General features: G+C 45.1%; 1 protein-coding gene across 1 annotated transcript in view; it reads right to left on the reverse strand.

The window, feature by feature from the left end:
- Positions 1–26,172, reverse strand: part of LOC120064940 (kazrin-like) — a 152,069-nt gene continuing 125,897 nt past the window's right edge. Inside the window, exons 8-21 of the mRNA XM_039015540.1 lie at positions 19,865–20,059; positions 10,911–11,047; positions 8,607–8,777; positions 7,823–8,003; positions 7,555–7,688; positions 7,022–7,148; positions 3,598–3,803; positions 3,189–3,307; positions 2,877–3,108; positions 2,611–2,712; positions 2,260–2,426; positions 2,025–2,142; positions 1,696–1,893; positions 1–1,319 (exon numbers count right to left, since the gene is read on the reverse strand). Of these exons, the coding sequence (XP_038871468.1) occupies positions 1,735–1,893; positions 2,025–2,142; positions 2,260–2,426; positions 2,611–2,712; positions 2,877–3,108; positions 3,189–3,307; positions 3,598–3,803; positions 7,022–7,148; positions 7,555–7,688; positions 7,823–8,003; positions 8,607–8,777; positions 10,911–11,047; positions 19,865–20,059 (2,048 nt within the window). The 3' untranslated portion in view covers positions 1–1,319; positions 1,696–1,734. The remainder of the gene's footprint in view (positions 1,320–1,695; positions 1,894–2,024; positions 2,143–2,259; positions 2,427–2,610; positions 2,713–2,876; positions 3,109–3,188; positions 3,308–3,597; positions 3,804–7,021; positions 7,149–7,554; positions 7,689–7,822; positions 8,004–8,606; positions 8,778–10,910; positions 11,048–19,864; positions 20,060–26,172) is intronic.

Genomic DNA, 26,172 nt, shown 5'->3' on the forward strand with positions numbered 1-26,172 from the left:
TAGCATTTACATCTTTATTATTGAGTAGGCCTACACAAAACACAAGTAATGTATTGTAGTTCATGTACAGCAGTTTCAAACATTTTTTTCAGCAGTGGCACATGTACAGTACATAATTACTTCATAAACACCTATTTGAAAACGTACAATATAAACTCTGACCTCTTTCTCATTTCAAGGAAATTGCCCCTCTTTTCTGTTGTTAGTAGTCTGACTATATGTATGTGATATGCTTGAGTGAAAGGGGATTGTTTTACGCCAGAACAAATCAACAATTTAGTGTGTGTTTTCTGTAACGCATAAGCCTTTGATATTCAAACCACATTTGACTAGTTTGAACAAGCCTAATGTTCCCACTTTGTATGTCTATCTGACTGACTATGTTCACCACGGTGCTGGGTTTGGTTTTTGTAGGAGATCGCCATAGCTGATATACCTGTTTTCTTCTGGTTCTATGCCCCCTCCAGCTGTTTGAATGTGTGATATGGTTGTGGAATGCTCTGGTGAAATACACTGCTCTACTGTTGTACTGTATACTCGTGCACTCTGAGTTAATGATGATAAAACAAATAAGATTTCCCTTGACATCCTGGCCTACGTAAACATTCTACACCATGGCATTAGACCTTCATTATCCGTAATGCAAACTGTACAAATATTTACAATATTGTAAATCACTGAGAGACAGTAAAATCTTGACCTTATAATGAATTGAATATTAGAATGTAATATTTTCCCATATTTACAATGAAATTAAAGACTCCTTTGCAAATAACAAACAAAAGAGTTTAATTCAACAATATGAAAAGCTGTGTGGCCTCTGTAGTTTCTAGGAATTTTTCCAGCATGTTTACATGGAATTGTATTATATTTCTGACAAACATAACAAACTGTAGTCTGTGCCTCTTGGCCATATTTGAGCTATTTGAACAAATTGCAAGCTCTGCTATAGCAATTTTCCAGACTCCCCCCCCCCCCCCCCCACCTTATTCTCCTGATGGCTGTTGTCTTAACTCAAGGCCAGTTATCTCTCACAATATGGAATGTAATTATAAACGTACATGGAACCCAGGGAATGGCGGGTTCCGAAGATATGGGTTCCAAGTTCCAAGTAGTGGACATCTGCAACTGATTTGAGCCAGGAAACCCAGGCAGGCCGGGCCAAAATCACTTTCCTGCACAGGGAGGAGGCCGGCCAGGCCAGGCAGTGAGATACATGAAACAGAGATACATGAAACAGGGCATGGTCGTCAAAGGACCGGGACATCAGGCGTACTTCTTCCCTCCAGAGATCCTGACCAAAGTGAATGATCATCCTCCTGGCATGGCAACAGGAACAGACCACTTTCACCCTCCATGGACTTTTGATATGCAGCAACACATTATTACCATAATGTTCATCAATATGTTACAAGAGATGCCTTGGTAAAGAAAAATTGTGATGGTCATTCTTTGAAAGGAAAAATGCCACCAGTTTTCCTGCAAAGTGGAGCTTTGAATGTTACAACATGTTTATAGTTTTCTCCTATTCAAACATAAGGCATTAAGTCCACTGATATATTGACATTTACTGTAGAACAATAAATAAAATGTTTCTGAAATTGAAAATAAAATGGTAAATTCCAAAAATGAGGATTTGGATTTATTTTTAATTGTCAAAAAACAGCAATTCTGTTGATATTGAATGCTTTTCACCTGGAGTCAACCACCTGTATCCCCCCCACAGGGCACAGTTCAGACATTGGTGATCTCAACACTCTTGTAGGTGTGCATGGGACTTCCCTTTGTCCTGGGCACAGCCTGCACCCGTGCCTCTCTGGGCAGAGATCCACAGCTGCCATGGTAACCAAGGCCCCGTCCAATGGCGATCTTTGGGTTAAACCGAAGAGGACTCTGGGAAAATGAGAGGAAGAATAAGTCAAAACAAAACTCATACCCAGTGGAACAGTCCAGCCTAATTTTGATTAACCACCATTTGTCGAGACATCTTCATAAATAAAATTGTGAAAGTAGCTTCTTCTTACCTTGCCTGACCTTCGTCTCATAGACACTATCTCCTCGTTATAGCGGCTAACAGCAGAAGGGGATTGTGGTGGGTCTCCCGTTCCCGGCACTTCACAATCCTGCTCCACACTAGTTTGCCTACAAGGGGTAGGAAGAAGGGAAGAGTCAATTAACTTCACTGCTGTAAATTCAACAAACATTCTACTTATTGCCAAGGAGCTTTAAAAACATAAATGATATAGGGAGACCAATCACCTGGCAGGGATGGAGAGAGCCTTCATCTCCTCATACATGTGCCGATAAAGCATATGTTTGTGGCTGGGGATTCCCAGGGCCTTGGCCATGGCATCTGCATCAAATGAGGGGTCCAGAGCCAACACAGCACCATGGACTCCCCTGCCATGAAGACTGTCAGCATACTCCTGACCAGTGAGACATAGGGACATAATGTTATCCAACAAGAACAATGGCAAACAAACAACTTGGCTATATTTGCCTCAATCTTCCCTAACAGGATCTATACACCAGTCTATTGGCCCAAAACGGAGACAGTCTGAATGGAATCCAGGTGCATTCTGATGTTTCTCTACTAGGAAAATGACCCACTTTTAGGTCTATGTCTCTGATCCACTTTATAACTCTGTGGCAAGTCCAAACCACTGGGTCCTGGTCCTTGTGCTCACTCTGGGCTCGGCGAGCCTCCAGGACCTGCGCACCAACAACACACACATACTGAACTGTTAATGTACAGTTATAATACAGTACGGTTACAAAAGTACGGTTACTACTGTAATCACTCCACAAACACACCGGGAGGAGAGGCTGAGAGTTCACTCTAATGTCACAGTATTGATAATGAACACAGGTCTGACCTCTTTGTCGAAGTTGAGCAATTGCAGGAGCTGGATGGCCAGGAGCAGGCTGGTTTGGTGGGACTGGGTGGTGATGTTCAGGAGTCTCTCCAGGTCTCGTCGGCTGAGGGAGTTGAGCACCCGGCCGTCCACCAGTTGGCTTTGGAAGGCTTGGGAATACTGGGGCAACCCGACGTCACTCAACCAAGATTTGGCAACCCAATGATGGTCCATTTCAGCAGCCTTTGATAGCCTAACATTTGAGACGGTCATACTCAGCAATGTGTGTGCATACATGCCTGTTTGTGTGTGTGTGTGGATGTTCCAGCTCACCCCTGGCCAGCCTCTGCCTCCCTGTAGTCCTCGATGGCGAGACGTAGCTTCCTGCGGTGCATGGGGTTACTGATGCCCAGTCCCAGCTCCAGGTCCTCGTCTGTCAGCCCCAGCAGCACCTGCAGCCAGGGGACACCCACCCAGAGCATTCTTCTCATCAATCTACACCTCCACTGCACAGCACTCACAGACTAAAGCACAAACATGCAAGCAAGCATGGACGAGGAAATACTAGATCTAATGCAGATTCTATGAGGAAGGAAAGCATGCCGAAATCCCGGTTTTCCTGGGAAGATGAGGGATTCTTAGTAACACTGTTATCGTCATTACAAGCTTTGTAAAAACAAGTCCGGAAATCAGACTTAAAGTGGATGTGTACTTGTTACGTGTTGAAGCGTAGAGACCATACCTTCCCACTTTTGACGTTTTCCGAGCAAGCACGAAGGTACATGGACATTGCCATGACAACCTCCAGCCAGGCTTGTACCGCCCCTGCCTTCCACAGTGACATGGGCATGTTCCGAGTGAGCTCCATCTGCTGGAGGCGGTCCAGCTGCTCCTCTCCGTCTGATAGGCTGGGTTGTTGTGTTGATAGTCTGGAGAGGCTGTCAGAGTCTGTCAGGATTGGTCAGGGGAAGTAGAAGTACAGGACAGGGGAGGGGTTTGGGGTCAAAGGAATTGAGAGGCAAAAATGACTCATCCAACTGAACAGTAGAAAAGGGAGGATATATCACTGTGTACCTAGGATATTACTAACATCCCTCTGTAAAATGTTGACATGCCTACAATATGTACCGTCTACTGAAACACGTGGGATTGTTGGATGACTCCCATCGACCTGTACAATGTCCCCCGGCATCTAACATCAAACATTCCTTTTCATGACAGGAGTATTAGCGATTGACTGACAGAGGGTCTCAAACAAGAGACCAGGAAAGTGTAAAAACTGCTTTAGGACTATTATGAACAGTCAGCCACTGCTCTATGTAGCCAGAAGATGGTGCCAGAGTAAATCACAACAGCAGTGTATTATTGAGGTCTCTCTACAGTCTAGAGTACTGATTCGATGCCATAATGAGGACATTAATGAATGGCTCATCACACTACAATTTATATTACAAAGTGAGAACCGGTGCCACAACTGAGCAGGTGACTCAAGCATTGACAAATTACAGGAAAATCTTTTTAAATACAACTATTAGTATGCATTTCCTAAAGTCAGTCTATGGTTTTACTGTTCAGCAAATGCTGTGTGAATTGGGTTAAGGTTTGAGTTTGAATGTCTGAGTTTGAATGATCGGGTGGGGATGGAGTGACTTTTAGTCACTAGGGGCAATTATTAAATATTGAGACACAGTAGAAACACAACACATTATTCATAACTAACATCTGCTGTGAATTTACAACCTGTTTAAACAAGCCTCCAACAAATAAGTACTCTGCAAAATCCAGGATGATTAGCAAGTGTTCAGCCAGTGTTCCTTCAACCTTGTCAACATGCTGAGAGTGAGGCCTACAGAAGTACAATCTCTATGAATTGTTCAGTAGCACAGGAGGTCATTTCCCTTCAGCATGGTTTTATGAATGATCCCCACAGTGTGGAAACAAACACTTGGTAAATCACAGACGAGGGTATCTTTTCTGGGGAGTGAGGGAAGGAGGGAGTCACCATCCAACATGGCCCAGAGAGGAAGTGTTGAGAGGGGCACCAGGACACAAGAACAGAATAGACATGGAACAGAAAAACGTCACATGGATACTTGGTTGCTGGTTTTATTTTAAAATAAGATTTTATTTCAATCATTTATCATGTTCATTTTTTCCCTAGAAGTTACTTATTGTTCTTTAAATAAAATACTTAATAGATTTACTCTTTTATGCAACATCTCCTGAATGACAAAACATTAAAACAGATTATTATCATAATCACAAATGTAAGAAATGAGGGGTTGTATGCTGAAGAGCAAAACAAACAAAAAAAACTTTCATTGCATCCAGAATGATGCAAGAGAATGAAAAATGGGAATGGGTTTTGTTTCGGGGGGTTAGCGAACACGAACAACAGAGAACGCTTGAGGTTGTTATTTTCACTGCTAACTAATAGATTCCTAACCAAAGCAGCACAGATAATCATGCAGGGGTTTTAGTGCACAGTCCTATGCTTACCGTTGGCACATGTTAGATAGTTGTCAACTCAATAAGGACAAAAGCGATCTTACAAGGCATTGCTAACAATGACACACATCTACTCTGACTCTGTTTTTTGTTTGATCAAAGACCAAACTTGAACCTTTGGCAATTTAAAATGCGTTCAAACAGTGTGTGTGTGTGCATACGAGTCACAAACATTCAATTATTTTGTGTGTTAAAATGTTTTTTTGCTTCCTGTTGTAAAACCATTGTTTTGGAACCTTATTTTGGTTTTCAGCATTCAGACTAAGAAATGTATATGGATGGATCAAACACATCTACAGGCTGGGCAGGGTACTGTAAGTCTTTAACGAATGATGTCTGAAACATTCAGCATGGGTAGAACAGAGCTGGAGGCCTACACAAACAAGCACATATGATTCATCTAGCTAGCTAGCATTCCCATACTCCTAAACCTATCTCTATACAAACACACTATTCAGATCGCACACTCTGGCACTCACAGCATCATCCTATGTAATGCTTTCCTATTTGTCAATGCTGCCCAGTGGGCTATTTAAACGTACTGTTCTTCCCCTATTGTCCAATATGACAGAATAAGCAATAAGGCCTTCTCCCCCCAGCTGTAGTAGGTTCTCTTGTTCTACAGTGGCACAACAAAAGGTAGCTCAAAGTCCTTACTGTTGCTGTATAGTGGGACGATTCTGAAAACTGGTCCACTAACTGGTGGACTAACTGGTCCACTGTGAACTACAATATCAAATGTCCTTATGATTGTCATATTATTCATATTTAGTTTCAGTTTCACGGTCAGAAACATGGTTGTTCCATGCACTTCAATGTTTTTTTATTACTAAATGATACCAGTGGTCCAGTATACTTCGGTACGGAGCAGGGTTGTGCTGGTATGTTTAGTCTCCAGTTACAATGTGGAGGGTATTCCTCATTCATACTTTCATGAGAATGTCAGGAATGGGCCAAATAAGACTGGGATGGGAGAATTCTAAATAAAAAAAGTCCAAAAATATGATTAAAGCAACTCTAAAATAAAATCGTTATCAGACAAAATACATTTACAAACACTAGGTGCAGAATTACTTCTATTTACATATGCACAGCTGTCCTTCAAGTCTCCAGTTATAAAAAAGAAACATATATTAAGACAAATCAAAGATAACACAGCATAAACATGTCAACACATAATAATCCCGTCTATATATTTATATGCATGTAAACATATATACATATGCATACATGTACATCTATAAATATATATTTAATTTACATACATACATTTTGAGGATAATGTACATTATCTGGGAGCAGCAGTTGTCTCTCAGGTTTTTCTTTTGGGAACACGCGGCAACACACACACACACACACGCACACACCCGTACACACACACACCCGCACACAGACAGACACACATGAAGGCACACATACACCCACCCACACACACACAGACAGACACACATGGAGGAGCGCGCACACCCACCCACCCACCCACCCACCCACCCACCCACCCACCCACACACACACACACACAGAGGTGCGCGCACACACACACACACACACACACACACACACACATCTGCATGCACACAACCAGACCCACACAGAAATCCACATACACCATCACCAGTCGGCATCCTCCTCTATGTAATAATCAGGGGTGGATGTACCATCAAACAGGCCCGGGTCCATTGACTTGCGCTGCTTTCCCCGAGCAAACACCCGGGACAGGGAGCCCAGACTCATCTTCTCCTTCTTCTTTGTCTTACGCTTCTGGTCCTCCAGGTCCTCCATAGACTAGGCCAGGGGAAGGAGATGGCAGGAGGAAAGAGAGAGAGGGAGGGCAGGAAGAGAGAAAGAGGGGGCAGAGGGGAGTAGGAAAGAGAGAAAGAGAGAGGGCAGAGGGGAGTAGGAAAGAGAGAAAGAGAGAGGGCAGAGGGGAGTAGGAAAGAGAGAAAGAGAGAGGGCAGAGGACACACAGACATTCAGGTTAGTAAATGAACCGGGAGATTCTCTCACAAACAACTTGCAGATGAAATCCCAGAACTACAGTAAACTAATAATTTAACAAAACTAAATCAAGGGAAAGAGCAGGCAGAGAAAAGAAAGACAGACAGAACAGAACACAGAGGAGTACAGAAAGGTACTTATAGAGAATTGTGGAGGTGTGATTACTTGGTCGGGGAGGCCAGGCAGCTCTTACATTGCAGAGGGAGTGGGTCCGGTGGCGGGGGGAGTTGATGTCGCTTGGGGTGGACGACCGATCCCCGTCAGCCGCCGACGCGTCCGAGATGATGGAGGGCTGGCGGGAGTGACAGGGACTGACCCTGACCACCGCTAGAGAGGAGACACACACACACACACACACACACACACACACACACACACATTAGACACACTGACTCCTCAATACAGTAATGGTTGTGCTGTTTGTGTGTGTGTGAGAGAGAGAGACAGACAGGTGAGCCTACCCTGGCGGTCCACAGTGTGTCCATGGTAGAGGGTCTGTTGGCTCTGGCGGATGGCAGCGGTGAGGGGCAGGTCTCCCTGCATCGCCCACTCCTGACTGCCGTTCACCACCGGCTCTGAGGGCATGGCCAGGGAGTGGCGCTTCGGCACATCCTTAGTCAACGTGGCCAGGGACTGTTTCGCCTGGCATAAATACACACACAGGCTGGTAAGATATAGTGGTACACACACACACACACACACACACACGTGTTAAAATATGCTAACAGAAGCATTTCGCTACACCCACAATAACATCTGCTAAATACGTGTATGCGACCAATGCAATTTGATTTGATTTGAAATATGCGTTTACGCTTTATGTTTGGCATAGCACAATGTGTTGAAATGTGTGTGGGATTAGATGGGACAGATCACTCCATAAACGTTAGCATAATTCTCTGTCTGTGAGCACTTGACAGTGACAGAGATATAGTCTTTTAGCTTTGGTAAATCTTATCAGCTGCTGCTGAGGGTAGTGAGGAGCTAGGGTAGCCCTACAGAGGAGGTGGGCTGGCTGTTGACTGGCCGCGGAGAGGAATTAAGGACATGGAGTGAATAATGAGGCCATCTCTCAGTCAGACAGACAGACAACAGGCTCTATAAGGAGCTCCGCAACCAGGCAGAAAATGCATGAATTCCGTTACAGAGCAAAACACAGCATGTGTGTGTCAGTGCATATCAGCGTGTGCGTGTCACATTGCGTGTGTGTGTCTGTGTGTGAGTGCACGTGTGTGTGTGTCTCACCATTGTGAGCTCAGCCTCGAGCTCTTTGATGCGGTTCTCCTTCATGTCCATGTGAGAACGCAGGATGCAGGCCTGCTCTGTAGCTTCTTTGGTCTGCCTCCTCAGATCCCATTTCTCCCTCTCCAGCAGGTCCTTCTCCTTAGCCAGGGCCTTCACAGCATCCTCACTCTCCTACAGTAGAGCACACAGACACTGTCAATCTTCAGAGCATACACTGTAGTACTGCCGTAAACCAGTGTGTGAGCATTTGACTGCTCAATGAATCCCAGTTATATTAAGTCAAAATACTTGGAGTGTATCTGGCTACTGTATGTATAGTGATTGTAATGTACCTTTCGGTGCTGGTCATAATTGAGTGTAATGTACCTTTCGGTGCTGGTCGTAGTTGAGTGTAATGTACCTTTCGGTGCTGGTTGTAGTTGAGTGTAACGTACTTTACGCTGCTGGTTGTAGTTGAGTGTAACGTACTTTACGGTGCTGGTTGTAGTTCAGTGTAACGTACCTTATGGTGCTGGTCGTAGTTGAGTGTAATGTACCTTTCGGTGCTGGTCATAATTGAGTGTAATGTACCTTACGGTGCAGGTTATAGTTGAGTGTAATGTACTTTACGGTGCTGATCGTAATTGAGTGTAATGTACTTTACGGTGCTGATCGTAATTGAGTGTAATGTACCTTACGGTGCTGGTTGTAATTGAGTGTAACGTACTTTACGGTGTTGGCTGTAGTTGAGTGTAATGTACCTTACGGTGCTGGTAATAGTTGAGTGAAATGTACCTTTCGGTGCTGGTCGTAATTGAGCTTAATGTACCTCTCGGTGCTGGTTGTAGTTGAGTGTAATGTACCTTACGGTGCTGGTTGTAATTGAGTGTAATGTACTTTACGGTGCTGATCGTAATTGAGTGTAATGTACTTTACGGTGCTGATCGTAATTGAGTGTAATGTACCTTTCGGTGCTGGTCGTAATTGAGCTTAATGTACCTTTCGGTGCTGGTTGTAGTTGAGTGTAACGTACTTTACGGTGCTGGTCATAATTGAATGTAATGTACCTTACGGTGCTGGTCATAATTGAGTGTAATGTACCTTTCGGTGCTGGTCGTAATTGAGCTTAATGTACCTTTCGGTGCTGGTTGTAGTTGAGTGTAATGTACTTTACGGCGCTGGTCGTAGTTGAGTGTAACGTACTTTACGGTGCTGGTCGTAGTTGAGTGTAATGTACCTTACGGTGCTGGTCGTAGTTGAGTGTAATGTACTTTACGGTGCTGGTCGTAGTTGAGTGTAACGTACTTTACGGTGCTGGTCGTAGTTGAGTGTAATGTACCTTACGGTGCTGGTCGTAGTTGAGTTTATTGTACCTTACGGTGCTGGTCGTAGTTGAGTGTATTGTACCTTACGGTGCTGGTCGTAGTTGAGTGTATTGTACCTTACGGTGCTGGTCGTAGTTGAGTGTAATGTACCTTACGGTGCTGGTCGTAGTTGAGTGTATTGTACCTTACGGTGCTGGTCGTAGTTGAGTGTATTGTACCTTACGGTGCTGGTCGTAGTTGAGTGTAATGTACTTTACGGTGCTGGTCGTAGTTGAGTGTAATGTACTTTATGGTGCTGGTCGTAGTTGAGTTTATTGTACCTTACGGTAATGGTCGTAGTTGAGTTTATTGTACCTTACGGTGCTGGTCGTAGTTGAGTGTAATGTACCTTACGGTGCTGGTCGTAGTTGAGTGTATTGTACCTTACGGTGCTGGTCGTAGTTGAGTGTAACGTACTTTACGGTGCTGGTTGTAGTTGAGTGTAATGTACCTTACGGTGCTGGTCGTAGTTGAGTGTATTGTACCTTACGGTGCTGGTCGTAGTTGAGTGTATTGTACCTTACGGTGCTGGTCGTAGTTGAGTGTAATGTACCTTACGGTGCTGGTCGTAGTTGAGTGTATTGTACCTTACGGTGCTGGTCGTAGTTGAGTGTAATGTACCTTACGGTGCTGGTCGTAGTTGAGTGTAATGTACCTTACGGTGCTGGTCGTAGTTGAGTGTATTGTACCTTACGGTGCTGGTCGTAGTTGAGTCTAATGTACCTTACGGTGCTGGTCGTAGTTGATTGTATTGTACCTTATGGTGCTGGTCGTAGTTGAGTGTATTGTACCTTACGGTGCTGGTCGTAGTTGAGTGTATTGTACCTTACGGTGCTGGTCGTAGTTGAGTCTAATGTACCTTACGGTGCTGGTCGTAGTTGATTGTATTGTACCTTATGGTGCTGGTCGTAGTTGAGTGTATTGTACCTTACGGTGCTGGTCGTAGTTGAGTGTATTGTACCTTACGGTGCTGGTCGTAGTTGCGTATGAAGTCTCGGAGCTGCTCCTCCCGGCTCTCCAGTGTGGTGTACAGCTGCTGCATCTGGTTCACCAAGTCGGCCTTCTCCACCTTCAGACGCTTACGGTCAGACTTCATAGCTGTGGGACACACACGCACGCACACACACACACACACACACACACACACACACACAAACAAATCAGGACTAATGGCTTTGACCAAAGGTTGGGTCAAATATGCAGTTACAGTGCATTCGGAAAGTCTTCAGACCCCTTCACTTTTTCCACATTTTGTTACGCTACAGCCTTATTCTAAATTTGATTAAATAACTCTTTACCCTCATCAATCTACACACAATTCCCCATAATGACAAAGCAGAAACCGGTTTTTAGAAACTTTTGCAAATGTATAAAAATGTTAAACAGAAATACCTTATTTACATAAGTATTCAGACCTTTTGCTATGAGACTTGAAATTGAGCTCAGGTGCATCCTGTTTCCATTGATCAACCTTAAGATGTTTCTACAACTTGTGGTAAATTCAATTGATTGGACATGATTTGGAAAGGCACACCTACAGTTGAAGTCGGAAGTTTACATACACCTTAGCCAAATACATTTAAACTCAGTTTTTCACAATTCCTGACATTTAATCCTAGTAAAGATTACATGTCTTAGGTCAGATAGGATTACCACTTTATTTCATGAATGTGAAATGTCAGAATAATAGTAGAGAATTATTTATTTCAGCTTTTATTTATTTCATCACATTCACAGTGGGTCAGAAGTTTACAACTTGGGTCAAACGTTTAGGGTAGCCTTCCACAAGCTTCCCACAATAAGTTGGGGGAATTTTGGCCCATTCCTCCTGACAGAGCTGGTCAGGTTTGTAGGCCTCCTTGCTCGCACACGCTTTTTCAGTTCTGCCCACAAATGTTCTATGGGATTGAGGTCAGGGCTTTGTGAAGGCCACTCCAATACCTTGACTTTGTTGTCCTAAAGCCATTTTGCCACAACTTTGGAAGTATGCTTGGGGTCATTGTCCATTTGGAAGACCCATTTGCGACTAAGCTTTAGCTTCCTGACTAATGTCTTGAGATGTTGCTTCAATATATCCACAAAATGTTCCTTCTCATGATGCCATCTATTTTGTGAAGTGCACCAGTCCTTACTGCAGCAAAGCACCCCCCACAACAGGATGCTCCCACCCCCGTGCTTCCCGGTTGGGATGGTGTACTTCGGCTTGCAAGCCTCCCCCTTTTTCCTCCAAAAATAACAATGGTCATTATGGCCAAACCGTTTGATTTTTGTTTCATCAGACCAGAGGACATTTCTCCAAAAAGTACAATTTGTCCCCATGTGCAGTTGCAAACTGTAGTCTGGCTTTTTTATGGTGGTTTTGGAGCAGTGGCTTCTTCCTCGCTGAGCGGCCTTTCAGGTTATGTCGATATAGGACTCGTTTTACTGTGGATATAGATACTTTTGTACCCATTTCCTCCGGCGTCTTCACAAGGTCCTTTCCTGTTGTTCTGGGATTGATTTGCACTTTTCGCACCAAAGCACGTTCATCTCTAGGAAACAGAACACGTCTCCTTCCTGAGGGGTATGATGGCTGCGTGGTCCCATGGTGTTTATACTTGCATACTATTGTTTGTACAGATGAACGTGGTAACTTCAGGCGTTTGGAAAATGCTCCCAAGGATGAACCAGACTTGGAGATGTACAATTTTTCTTCTGAGGTCTTGTCTGATTTCTTTTGATTTCCCATGATGTCAAGCAAAGAGGCACTGAGTTTGACTAGGCCTTGAAATAAATCCACAGGTACACCTCCAATTGACTCAAATGACGTCAATTAGCCTATAAGAAGCTTCTAAAGCCATGACATCATTTTCTGGAATTTTCCAAGCTGTTTAAAGGCACAGTAAACTTAGACCCACTGGAATTGTGATACAGTGAATTATAAGTGAAATAATCTGTCTGTAAACAATTGTTGGAAAAATGACATGCACAAAGTAGATGTCCTAACCGACTTGTCAAAACTATAGTTTGTTAACAAGAAATTTGTGGAGTGGTTGAAAAACAAGTTTTATTGACTCCAACCTAAGTGCATGTAAACTTCCAACTTAAACTGTATCCATAGAAGGTCCCACAGTTGACAGTGCATGTCAGAGAAAAAAACCAAGCCATGAGCTTGAAGGAATTGTCCGTAGAGCTTCGAGACAGGATTGTGTCAAGGCACAATACTTCTGCAGCGTTGAAGGTCCCCAAGAATACAATGGCCTGCATCATTCTTAAATGGAAGAAGTTTGGAACCCCAAGACTCTTCATAGAGCTGGCTGCCCGGCCAAACTGAGCAATCGGGGGAGCAGGGCCTTGGTCAGGGAGGTGACGAAGAACCCGATGGTCACTCTGACAGAGCTTCAGAGTTTCTCTGATGGGAGAAGGTTCTCCGATGGGACCTTCCAGACGGACAACCATCTCTGCAGCACTCCACCAATTAGGCCTTTATGGTAGAGTGGCCAGACAGAAGCCACTCCTCAGTAAAAGGCACATGACAGACCGCTTGGAGTTTACCAAAAGACACCTAAAGAACTCTCAGACCATGAGAAACAACATTCTCTGGTCTGATGATCTTTGGACTGAATGCCAAGCATCACGTCTGGAGGAAACCTGGCACCATCCCTATGGTGAAGCATGGTGGTGGCAGCATCATGCTGTGGGGAGGTTTTTCAGCGGCAGAGATTGGGAGACTAGTCAGGATCGAGGGAAAGATGAATAGAGCAAAGTACAGAGACATCCTTGAAGAAAAGCTTGGGTGAAGACTGGGGTGAAGGTTCACCTCAAATCAAATCAAATCGTATTGGTCACATACACATGGTTAGCAGATGTTATTGCATGTAGCGAAATGCTTGTGCTTCTAGTTCCGACAGTGCAGCAATATCTAACATGTAATCTAACAATTCCACAACAACTACCTAATACACTCAAATCTAAGTAAAGGAATGGAATAAGAATATATAAATATAAATATATGGATGAGCAATGACAGAGCGGCATAGGCTAAGATGCAATAGATGGTATACAATACAGAATATACATATGAGATGAGTAATGCAAGATATGTAAACATTATTAAAGTGGCATTATTTAAGTGACTAGTGATCCATTTATTAAAGTGGCCAATGATTTCAAGTCTGTATGTAGGCAGCAGCCTCTCTGTGTTAGTGATGGCAGTTCAACAGTCTGATGGCCTTGAGATAGAAGCTGTTTTTCAGTCTCTCGGTCCCAGCTTTGATGCACCTGTACTGACCTCGCCTTCTGGATGGTAGCAGGGTGAACAGGCAGTGGCTCGGGTGGTTGTTGTCCTTGTTCCTGTGACATCGGGTGTTGTAGGTGTCCCCGGTTATGCGTTGTGCAGACCGCACCACCCTCTGGAGAGCCTTGCGGTTGTGGGCGGTGCAGTTGCCGTACCACGCAGTGATGCAGCCCGACAGGATGCTCTCAATTGTGCATCTGTAAAAGTTTGTGATGCTTTTAGGTGACAAGCCACATTTCTTCAGCCTCCTGAGGTTGGAGAGGCGCTGTTGCGCCTTCACCACACTATCTGTGTGGGTGGACCATTTCAGTTTGTCCATGGTGTACGCCAAGTAACTTAAAACTTTCCACCTTCTCCACTGCTGTCCCATCGATGTGGATAGGGGGGTGCTCCCTCTGCTGTTTCCTGAAGTCCACGATCATCTCCTTTGTTTTGTTGACGTTGAGTGAGAGGTTGTTTTCCTGACACCACACTCCGAGTGCCCTCACCTCCTCCCTGTAGGCTGTCTCATCTGTGTTGGTATCAAGCCTACTACTGTTGTGTCGTCTGCAAACTTGATGATTGAGTTGGAGGCGTGCATGGCCACGCAGTCATGGGTGACCAGGGAGTACAGGAGGGGGCTGTGCACGCACCCTTGTGGGGCCCCAGTGTTGAGGATCAGTGAAGTGGAGATGTTGTTTCCTTCCTTCACCACCTGGGGGAGGCCCGTCAGGAAGTCCAGGACCCAATTGCGCAGAGCGAGGTTGAGACCCAGTGCCTCTAGCTTGATGATGAGCTTGGAGGGTACAATGGTGTTGAATGCCGAGCTATAGTCAATGAAAAGTATTCTTACATAGGTATTCTTCTTGTCCAGTTTTCCTTCCAACAGGAAAACGACCCTAACCAAACAGCCAAGACAATGCAGGAGTGGCTTCGGGACAAGTCTCTGAACGTGAGTGGCCCAGAAGTCCAGGACTTGAACCCGATCTAACATCTCTGGAGAGACCTGAAAATAGCTGTGCAGCGACGCTCCCCATCCAACCTGGCAGAGCCTGAGAGGATCTGCAGAGAAAAATTAAAGAAACCCCCAAATACAGGTGTGCCAAGCTTGTAGCGTCATACCCAAGAACACTCGAGGCTGCAATCACTGCCAAAGGTGCTTCAACAAAGTACTGAGTAAAGGGTCTGAATACTTATGTAAATGTGATAGTTCAGTGTTTTATTTTGAATACATTTGCAAACATTTCTAAAAAACTGTTTTCACTTTGTCATTATGGGCTATTGTGTGTAGACTGATGAGGGGGGGGGGGGGGGGGGAATAGAATAATGTAATGTGACAAAATGTGGAAAAAGTGAATAATTCCCGAATGCACTGTATATTGGATTGCCACAAGATGGCACTGTGACATATTGTAAAATCCCAGGAAGAGCAACACTGTTTTTCCATAGAAGCACCATGGAGTAAATGATGTAATGCTCTAAGATCAGTAGCAGATAGTCACATAACCACACAGACTGATGTGGAGACTACATTCACCAATCCTTTCCTAAATACGCTTGGCATAATGGCATTTGCCTGTTTAAAAACAGCCAACTTCCAGGGTTGAAACTTGCTCTTCAGTAGAGACCGTAACTCATCAGCTGTATTTGTAGGACAGGAATCTAGAGAAAGCCTTGACATGCAGAGTAAGATTGTGACTTACGAACAGTATTCCTGAAGCTCTTTATTCAAGGAAAAGGAGAAGCTGTCCTCGCAATAACCGCAACACAGGTGGCATTCACTGAGGCTTAAGCATTCCCAATGTACATGTTCCACCATTCCTCACTCAACATTTAAACCTGTTCTTCAACAGTTACACAAGAGAGCTCTACATCTATGAGCATGCTACCTCCCGCCTGTTGCTCCCTGAGCGGAAGAGAGGAAGACAGAGGAGGGGAGGAGGGATAGATGGGGGGACGTTAGAGAGATGAGTTATAGGTTTGTCTTCTTTACGTTTTCACGCTTCCACCATTCTACATACAGCCAGTCTGCCTCAGAAGGGGATAACTTCGTTAACTTTGCTTTCTTTGGGTTAAACAAGCAAGTCAATATTTATCTGTAAAATATTGCTTTGTGGGTAGGGGTAAGAGGAGTTGGCGAACCACATTTGGACACAGTATGATGACAAGCTGTCTCCTCTCACTACCACATAGTCTACATAGCATTCCACTCCAAGCCAAAAGCATACACTGTATCAGAAAGCAAAGCCTTTGTGCTACCATTTATGGATCTCAACCTTACAAGAACTGAGCCTAGACTGTGGACTGATGAACAGATCTCATTACTGACAATGTTGGAAGAATAGAACAGGCAGAATGTATTGACTTGGTATCTACCTCACACACACACACATCATGACTGATAGGAGATTTGGAGATGACAGATACGATTTCTATACCACACAGTTAGTATTTAGATAAACATATGGCCCATACCAGACACAATTCCGTCAGATTACATTTTTAAAGGGATTGACTGATCGATGTGTTGAGTGATAAACTGATGTTATCTCTACTGAGATGAAGTGGGTTTGACTGAGCTGCGTGAGAAACAGTAGGGTAGGACTCAGGTAGAACAGTAGTAGCACTCAGGTAGGACAGTAAGGTAGGACTCAGGTAGGACTGTAGGCTAGGACTCAGGTAGGACTGTAGGGTAGGACAGTAGTGTAGGACTCAGGTAGGACTGTAGGGTAGGACAGTAGTGTAGGACTCAGGTAGGACAGTAGGGTAGGACAGTAGTAGGACAGGTTGGACAGTAGGGTAGAACTCAGGTAGGACAGTTGGGTAGGACTCAGGTAGGACGGTAGGGTAGGACTCAGGTAGGACGGTAGGGTAGGACTCAGGTAGGACGGTAGGGTAGGACTCAGGTAGGACGGTAGTGTAGGACTCAGGTAGGACAGTTGGGTAGGACTCAGGTAGGACAGTTGGGTAGGACTCAGGTAGGACAGTTGGGTAGGACTCAGGTAGGACAGTTGGGTAGGACACAGGTAGGGCTGTAGGGTAGGACACAGGTAGGGCAGTAGTAGGACTCAGGTAGGGCAGTAGTGTAGGACTCAGGTAGGGCAGTAGTGTAGGACTCAGGTAGGGCAGTAGTGTAGGACTCAGGTAGAGCAGTAGTGTAGGACTCAGGTAGGGCAGTAGTAGGACACAGGTAGAACAGTAGTGTAGGACTCAGGTAGGGCAGTAGTGTAGGACTCAGGTAGGGCAGTAGTGTAGGACTCAGGTAGGGCAGTAGTGTAGGACTCAGGTAGGGCAGTAGTGTAGGACTCAGGTAGGGCAGTAGTGTAGGACTCAGGTAGGGCAGTAGTGTAGGACTCAGGTAGGGCAGTAGTGTAGGACTCAGGTAGGGCAGTAGTGTAGGACTCAGGTAGAACAGTAGTGTAGGACTCAGGTAGGGCAGTAGTGTAGGACTCAGGTAGGGCAGTAGTGTAGGACTCAGGTAGGGCAGTAGTGTAGGACTCAGGTAGGGCAGTAGTGTAGGACTCAGGTAGGGCAGTAGTAGGACTCAGGTAGGGCAGTAGTAGGACTCAGGTAGGGCAGTAGTGTAGGACTCAGGTAGGGCAGTAGTAGGACTCAGGTAGAACAGTAGTGTAGGACTCAGGTAGAACAGTAGTGTAGGACTCAGGTAGAACAGTAGTGTAGGACTCAGGTAGAACAGTAGTGTAGGACTCAGGTAGAACAGTAGTGTAGGACTCAGGTAGAACAGTTGGGTAGGACAGTAGTGTAGGACTCAGGTAGAACAGTAGTGTAGGACTCAGGTAGGACAGTTGGGTAGGACAGTAGTGTAGGACTCAGGTAGAACAGTAGTGTAGGACTCAGGTAGGACAGTAGTGTAGGACTCAGGTAGGACAGTAGTGTAGGACTCAGGTAGGACAGTAGTGTAGGACTCAGGTAGAACAGTTGGGTAGGACTCAGGTAGGGCTGTAGGGTAGGACTCAGGTAGGGCTGTAGGGTAGGACAGTTGGGTAGGACTCAGGTAGAACAGTAGGGTAGGACACAGGTAGAGCAGTAGGGTAGGACTCAGGTAGGGCAGTAGTGTAGGACTCAGGTAGGACAGTAGTGTAGGACTCAGGTAGAGCAGTAGGGTAGGACTCAGGTAGGGCAGTAGGGTAGGACTCAGGTAGGGCAGTAGTGTAGGACTCAGGTAGAGCAGTAGGGTAGGACTCAGGTAGAGCAGTAGGGTAGGACTCAGGTAGAGCAGTAGGGTAGGACTCAGGTAGGGCAGTAGTGTAGGACTCAGGTAGGGCAGTAGGGTAGGACTCAGGTAGGGCAGTAGGGTAGGACTCAGGTAGAGCAGTAGGGTAGGACTCAGGTAGGGCAGTAGGGTAGGACTCAGGTAGAGCAGTAGTGTAGGACTCAGGTAGAACAGTAGGGTAGGACTCAGGTAGAGCTGTAGTGTAGGACTCAGGTAGGGCAGTAGGGTAGGACTCAGGTAGAGCAGTAGTGTAGGACTCAGGTAGGGCGGTAGTGTAGGACTCAGGTAGGACGGTAGTGTAGGACTCAGGTAGAGCAGTAGGGTAGGACTCAGGTAGGGCAGTAGTAGGACTCAGGTAGAACAGTAGTGTAGGACTCAGGTAGGACAGTTGGGTAGGACAGTTGGGTAGGACTCAGGTAGGACAGTTGGGTAGAACAGTAGGGTAGGACTCAGGTAGAGCAGTAGTGTAGGACTCAGGTAGAGCAGTAGTGTAGGACTCAGGTAGAGCAGTAGTGTAGGACTCAGGTAGAGCAGTAGTGTAGGACTCAGGTAGAGCAGTAGTGTAGGACTCAGGTAGAGCAGTAGTGTAGGACTCAGGTAGGGCAGTAGTGTAGGACTCAGGTAGGGCAGTAGTGTAGGACTCAGGTAGGGCAGTAGTGTAGGACTCAGGTAGGGCAGTAGTGTAGGACTCAGGTAGGGCTGTAGGGTAGGACTCAGGTAGGGCTGTAGGGTAAGACTCAGGTAGGGCTGTAGGGTAGGACTCAGGTAGGGCTGTAGGGTAGAACTCAGGTAGGGCTGTAGGGTAAGACTCAGGTAGAACAGTAGTAGGACACAGGTAAGACAGTAGTGTAGGACTCAGGTAGAACAGTAGTGTAGGACTCAGGTAGGACAATAGGGTAGGACTCAGGTAGGGCTGTAGGGTAGGACTCAGGTAGGGCTGTAGGGTAGGACTCAGGTAGGGCTGTAGGGTAGGACTCAGGTTGGACAATAGGGTAGGACTCAGTTGGACAATAGGGTAGGACTCAGGTAGGACAATAGGGTAGGACTCAGGTAGGACAATAGGGTAGGACTCAGGTAGGACAACAGGGTAGGACACAGGTAGAACAACAGGGTAGGACTCGGGTAGGCTAGCAGGGTAGGACTCAGGTAGGACAATAGGGTAGGACTCAGGTAGGACAATAGGGTAGGACTCAGGTAGGACAGAAGGGTAGGACTCAGGTAGAATGTTAGGATGGACTCAAGGAGAGACCGTAGGGTAGGACTCAGGTAAGACAGTAGGGTAGGACTCAGGTAGGACTCAGGAAGGACAGTAGGGAAGGCCTCAGGTAAGACTCAGGAAGTACAGTAGAGCAGACTCAGGTAGGACAGTAGGGTAGGACTCAGGTAGGACAGGGTAGTAGCTGAACACTACGGGGGTCGTCCTGACCTTGTAAGGCCTCCTTGGCGCGGTCCAGCTCCTGCTCCTTGTCTCCCAGCTGCACACGGAGCTCAGTAGCTGAAAGGAGGTGGGAGGAGCAGCCCTGGCCCTGGGTCTCCTCCAGGTCCTTACTCAACATGTCCTTCATCTGCCTCAACAGGTGCACCTCCTCCTGCAGCTGGGCCACCTCCTCACGCAGCAACACTATGGAGGAACAGAGGAGAAAGAGAGAAGTTAGAAGAATGTACCTATTTGTCCATTTCTTACAGTCCACAGAAATCTCTTTCTGCTTTTAACCCCTCGAGGTGAGAAATGGAGAGAATGAAGTGAAAGAATAAGGACCAGAGAAGGGGTGGGGAAGGATGAGTGGAGAGGAGAATAAGGAAGAGAGATGGAAGTAAAAACAGAGAGGAGGAAAAGAGAAGGAGAATGTAGAGGGAGAAGTTGACGGGTATAGAGAGGGGGAGAAAGGCAGAGCGAATGAGCGAGGGAGACGGTGGACGTCGTGAGAGTCGATATCAGAAAGAGGGGGGTGGGAAACAGGGTGACAAACTTAAGGGGAGAAGAGCAGAGAGAGTGCAATAATTAGGCTCAACTCGACACCTTTCCAGAGAGGAAAACCCACAACAACACATGCACAAGCTCGCTCATATGCAGACGCGCACGCGCACGCACAGCAGGCTCTATCTAAGCTGAAGCCATGGGTGATAGAGAGATAGAGTTAAATGAGGAGTGACAGTCTCAGGACTCAAACTGGCAAGGCTACAGAGCGGTGAGAGACAGTGGTTTGATAAGACTATAAAAAAATCTATGTGGAAAACAAGCTTCAGCTGTGTTCTTTAGCTCCGTGCCTTTCCACTGACATACGCCTCACAGCCCTCTGGGAGCTTAGGGACTTAGAGTGATAAACAAGAGCAGGAAACCAAGGAAACCGCACAGAGAAACAGAGAGAATCAAGACAGTAATTGGCACAGTATCTCCTAATACACAAACACATTCACCAAGGCAAGCAACACAGAACACAAATACGCTAAACTGGGCCTCCATTTGATAAGGTATTGACTAACTGGGGTTTGTTTACAGTTACAGTTTTTGCCCAATAAGGGCCACCACAACAAAGGAATGGCCTTGTCATACCGAGTTATATTTTCGCACTAGCTTCTTGAACACTCTTGAATATCTAGAATGGTTTAGAACGATGCACAATGTTAGTATGTCTGGGAAGAAGCTTGACCAGCAGCAGAAATCAGTGGCCAAAACACTTCCAGCCCTGCCCCTCCGCAGGGAAAGGGTTGGTTTGTACCTGGTAGACCACCTGTAAAAATCTGATGGCTCCTGGAAGTGGTTTTGGACCGTTTTGGCCACTATCCTTCCTCTGGTCTAAGATAGCCAAGGGCGTTGTAGCCAGACTACGTGGGGCTGCAGAGGCCCAGATAAGAGAGGAAGGGACAGTCCATCGGTCACTGTCGACTCTGGCTGTGAAGAGACCCGCCGGGCAGCAGCTCCGTATTGTACGTGGCATCAGGACAGGAGGTAGTTTCCTGGAGAGAGCAACCTTTCACAGCCTTCTCGCCCGCTAAACCCACTCATCTGTTTACCTATACAGGCTTGCTTAGTTGTTGCAGGTGAGGCCAGCTGCCACCTTTGATCGCTCTGTAGACCAGAGCAGCCAGACACAAGTTCGAAGTATACGTCCCAGGCAGTTACGCGCTGTTCTGACGATCTGCAGTCCTATCTGCGCTGTTAGAGCTATCTGTAGTGTGACAAGTATGATCCCTAGCTGTGAAATAAATATGATCTGCGGTTCTGTTTTGTGGTTGAGAGAGTCTAAATGCCCCCCTCTCGGTGTGATAGTATCATACAATTATGTCCTAGCTGACATAACGCACCGAGGTTGCTAACGTGGGAGTTAAAAAAGAAACAAGAGTCAGCCATTTTCAAAATGGCTGTGAACAATCTTATTCCCTATGGTTATAGTACATGCAGTCGTTGTGTCCCCTCCCTACGCCGGAGAGTGTTTCAGGTCTGTTTAACTCTAATGTGATATCATTCTATGTGTATGATAATGATCATGTAGAGTTATATGTAGAGGTAAGTAGGCTACTTCAAGGAAACTGTCATCACCACCAATGTAGAGAGTGTATGCATCTACAATGGCAATAGTGAAGCAGTTGGAACAGAGCATGTCAACATGGCTTAACATAAGCGACACAGACACATGGCGAGCACTCAGGGATTCTCTAGATACTGTGGGAACCGAACAGAGGGTGATTTAAGCACAAGCAATCAGCACCATAATTCCCTCAAATACACTTTCCCATCGATCCCCCCCATCCTCATCCTGCCATTACTCCCCACTTTCAGCTCTGAGCTGCATAATCACTCCTCTTTCAGGTTCCCTGCCTCCCTCCCTGCCTTGCCTTTTTTATGAAATGAAGGCAAGGCAAATCCTGGAGAATCTTCTTTATTTTTCCCAGAGATATTTCAGTTCAGATAAGCCTGTTGGCAGTGACATCATCAGTTGAAAAGAGGCTGCACAGCATCTCGTCGTCAGTTCGGTTTAAAAACGTGCACATCGTGAAATGAATCGTGTTTGGTTGTTTTTTTCTCACACAATGCACAGGCAAACGTAGGGTTAGAAAATTCCGGGAATTTCTAGCTTTCCTGGTTGGAGGATTCTGTATTTCCTGCTTATTCCCTCCTGATTTCGGGGAAAACAGGGAATGTATTAAAAGTTCCCGGAATTTTGCAAGCCTAGGCACACGTGTGGGACAAGCCTGAGAGGTTATCTTTTTGTATACACTATTGAAGAATAAGCCAAAATAAATAGTTTGTACTGACTGGCCATAATGTCCCCTGGCTTGGGCTGTTACGGTGATCATATTTCTGACCAACCAGTGGTCACGAGTCATGACTGCAGTCAAATTCCGAGTGACCGTTTAATTACAATAATTAAGCTTCTCCAAGCTCTGATGCTGCTGATGGTCATTAGTAGCCTACCAAACTTGCTAACTGCCTGGTACTCAGCACTCTATTGTCCCTCTAATCACTCTGACATCAATGTAACCAAAAATTGAATCAAACCCTTCACAGAGTGATGGCCTCTATTAAAAAGAGGAGGATCCATCAGCTTTCTATAGGCTAGGCCTACTATATTTATTTCTCAGCTTTCCTAATATTAGGCACATTGCTTCTGTTAATAACAGGAGTATAGCCTACCTGGCTGGCATGAAAATGAACCATGGGAAAACCATGTCTTTTTTCCCGCTGCCCCTGTTTCGAGACAGTTGGATGATAATGGTCCATTCTAAATCCAAACAAATTTCACACATACATTATTTAGTATATGTAAAGACAAGATTAAATCAAGAACAGTCTGATGGGTGACAATATTAGCTTATCACTTGTCAATGACATATTATCACTTGCGAATGATGCCCAGCTTAAGGCAAGAAACAGCGTATGTTTTTTTGCCGACTTTTTCAAATCATAGTCGCACATCTCATGTAGCCTAGCCCATAGGCCTATATGTTTTGATAAGGTTTGTATCACAACTAAAGTGGCCAAATAACTTCTTAAAATTAAACACATTAATCTGCTTTACAAAGGGTGTGTAGAGCCCAACTGGCATACATACGTGTGAGTGTCAGGTTTGGGGAAGATCCTTTTCACCATAAAAATGCACTTTTACAATAAAAGCATTACATGCATAATCACATTTGCGGTCACTTTTGAGAATGGTGTTTTCCTGCTAATGCAACATTTGCGCTTATAGCCTACTGCTGTGTGTGTATTGCTGCACTTATAATGTGAAGAAATAGCCCAATAGTTGAGCAACATTTTAAGCTAAAAGTTCTCATCTGTTGCGTCAGGCTCATTGCTTAAAACAGGTTTTTTGATGCTAGTGGTTATATTAATTTGGGATCTATCGCATCCCACAACTGTCCCAGACTATGTTTGGAATGTTTATTTATTGCACAGAATAGGTCAACTTTTGTACTATGGGGGATATTATATTGACATAGACTAGTGCTTTTGCTGTTCGTTAGGTCTACTCATCTTGTTGGCTGATGAAAAGTAAATGAGGACAGTTCTTCCAATATCTTCAAAATGCACCTCGGAATTGGATAAGGACGCGCACGCAGTTGCGTACCAGATGTTTCTGTCTTCACTTGTAGCCTGTGAGAAAGACCCGATCACGTGATGGAGAGATGCTTCGGCACGCAGCCGGGAGAAGGGAATTATAATGATTATATCAGCCCATGGGCACAATGGCCACTGGCCGCAAAAGGAATGGATTTTTTGGGGGGTATTACAGCCACACAAAGGGGATGCAGCCGAAAAATTTGAGGCATTATCAAGTGCTTGTCAAATTGTGAATGAGAGACTGATGAAGTGTGTACAGCCTGCGCTGCAGAGATCATGCCTTTCATGCAACTTTTTTCAAATCATCATTAAAGTTGCATCATGCAGCCTTAGAATGTATTAAAAATACAAACATATAGCCCAACATTTGTATCACAACTAAGTTGCATCAATAACTCTAAAATAAGCATATAGAAATACCAATTTATTTGTTAACAGTTCAACATAGAATAGCTGCATGTATGGGTACTCCCTCAAATCGTTTGGAGAAAATATCCTTTCAATTTTATTCAGCTTTGTTCAATTGTATTCTTCATGCATTCTTCATCATAAAATAATATAAAATAATGCCACGCAATTCTAAGCAAATCTTGCCTGCTAAATGAACTAGTGTAGCCCACAGCCATATGGCATAGCCAGATCAGGAGCTAACATAAGGACAACTCAGAGTATGCTATTCTGTTCTTCTGCAATAGACTACATTTTCTTCATATCATGTTTCTTTAGACCTGGATTTATTGTGATGGTGTATATTAAATGGATTTATCCAACTTTTTAAAATGCAAATGTTCCAAAGGTCTGCATTAATGGCTTGTAGGCTATGCATGGAAGCCAGGAATGCTAAATGTGTTTATGTTAATGAACGCTCAATTGCCGTGAGACCGGCAGTTATTTGCTTGACAATCACCGGCTGACAAAATGTACCGCCACAGCCCTACCCCTAGCCTGTTGTATTGTTGTTATTGTTAGCATCATTTCTTGTCTCCTGTCATAGCCCCACCAATAGACGGTGAATGTCTGTTCCTGTAGCCACCTTCCTGAGGAGAGAAGAAGACCTCATCTCTTCACTCAGCATTGGCCCACTCAACTATTCCTGTCGGAGCCATGACTCTATTAAAAGCTCCATCAGGGCTGCTCTGAGTCTGACCAGGCCATCAACCCGTGCTCTTCCCTCCCACTGGCTTCTCCATTCAGATACTGAGAGAGTCAGGACACGCCTGACTGAGCAGGTAGGTCTAGTGGCTGTTTGCTTTGTGGCTAAAAGAAGCCAGAGGCATGAGCTAGGTACCCGTGCTGTGTGTTTGATACGAGTGTCAAACACATGCTTGATAGCAGCTATCTGCTTTACCTCTATGTGGTATGCTTTGTAGGAATGTCTGGACGGGTGTCACCTCCCTCTGCATTTATTACTATGCCAGAGGCTTTGGTCATTCCTCCTCTCCTGTTTCAGGTAGCCACAATGCTGACCAGTGTGACACCAAATTTGTCCTTCAACTCTCAGCTACACTGTGTTTACTATAAATATCCACCGGCATTGTCCTAACTGAGTGGAATTGTACTCTTGCAAAGACACGACACCTTAATACAGTGTGAAACTGTCCATTACACAGTGGTTAACGTGTGCAGACCTCTGTATCATCTGAATAAGCATCTCCACGGACCCTGTTAGATTGACCGGGGTATGAAAATGTATGATTTGCATCCCCGATTGCAATATTCAGTGTAATAAATGGAACACGTTCCTCAGGTTTGTTATAGCAGGGAATTTGCCAGTGAACAACAGAGAGAAAGAGCTTACAGCGAATGATTAGGCAAACCATGGTCCTTTGAAAATATAATCACCTAACTCAAATATGTGCATGAATTACTCTTACATTTCCATTTTCAAACATTCCACATTATTCTTGCAGCACAAACAGCGCACTTAACAGCAATATTAACCTTGTAAATGATTATTTTCAACATCCATTTACATACACTGCAGGGGCCGCTTTCTCTATTTGAGAAACAGTGTGGGTACTGTGGGTGCTGCTTAGCCTGGTTGATCTACTTCAGTTAATGTATGGAACAGAGTGCATGGAACTCTGCACTGTGTGTCTGGAGAGTGACAGCGACATGTCTGTATACATCTGGCACAGTATCAGTGGGCTTGAAACCAGAGAAGAGAATTA

Source organism: Salvelinus namaycush, chromosome 20 (genome assembly GCF_016432855.1).
Source record: "Salvelinus namaycush isolate Seneca chromosome 20, SaNama_1.0, whole genome shotgun sequence".
NCBI classification, from domain to species: Eukaryota; Metazoa; Chordata; class Actinopteri; order Salmoniformes; family Salmonidae; genus Salvelinus; species Salvelinus namaycush.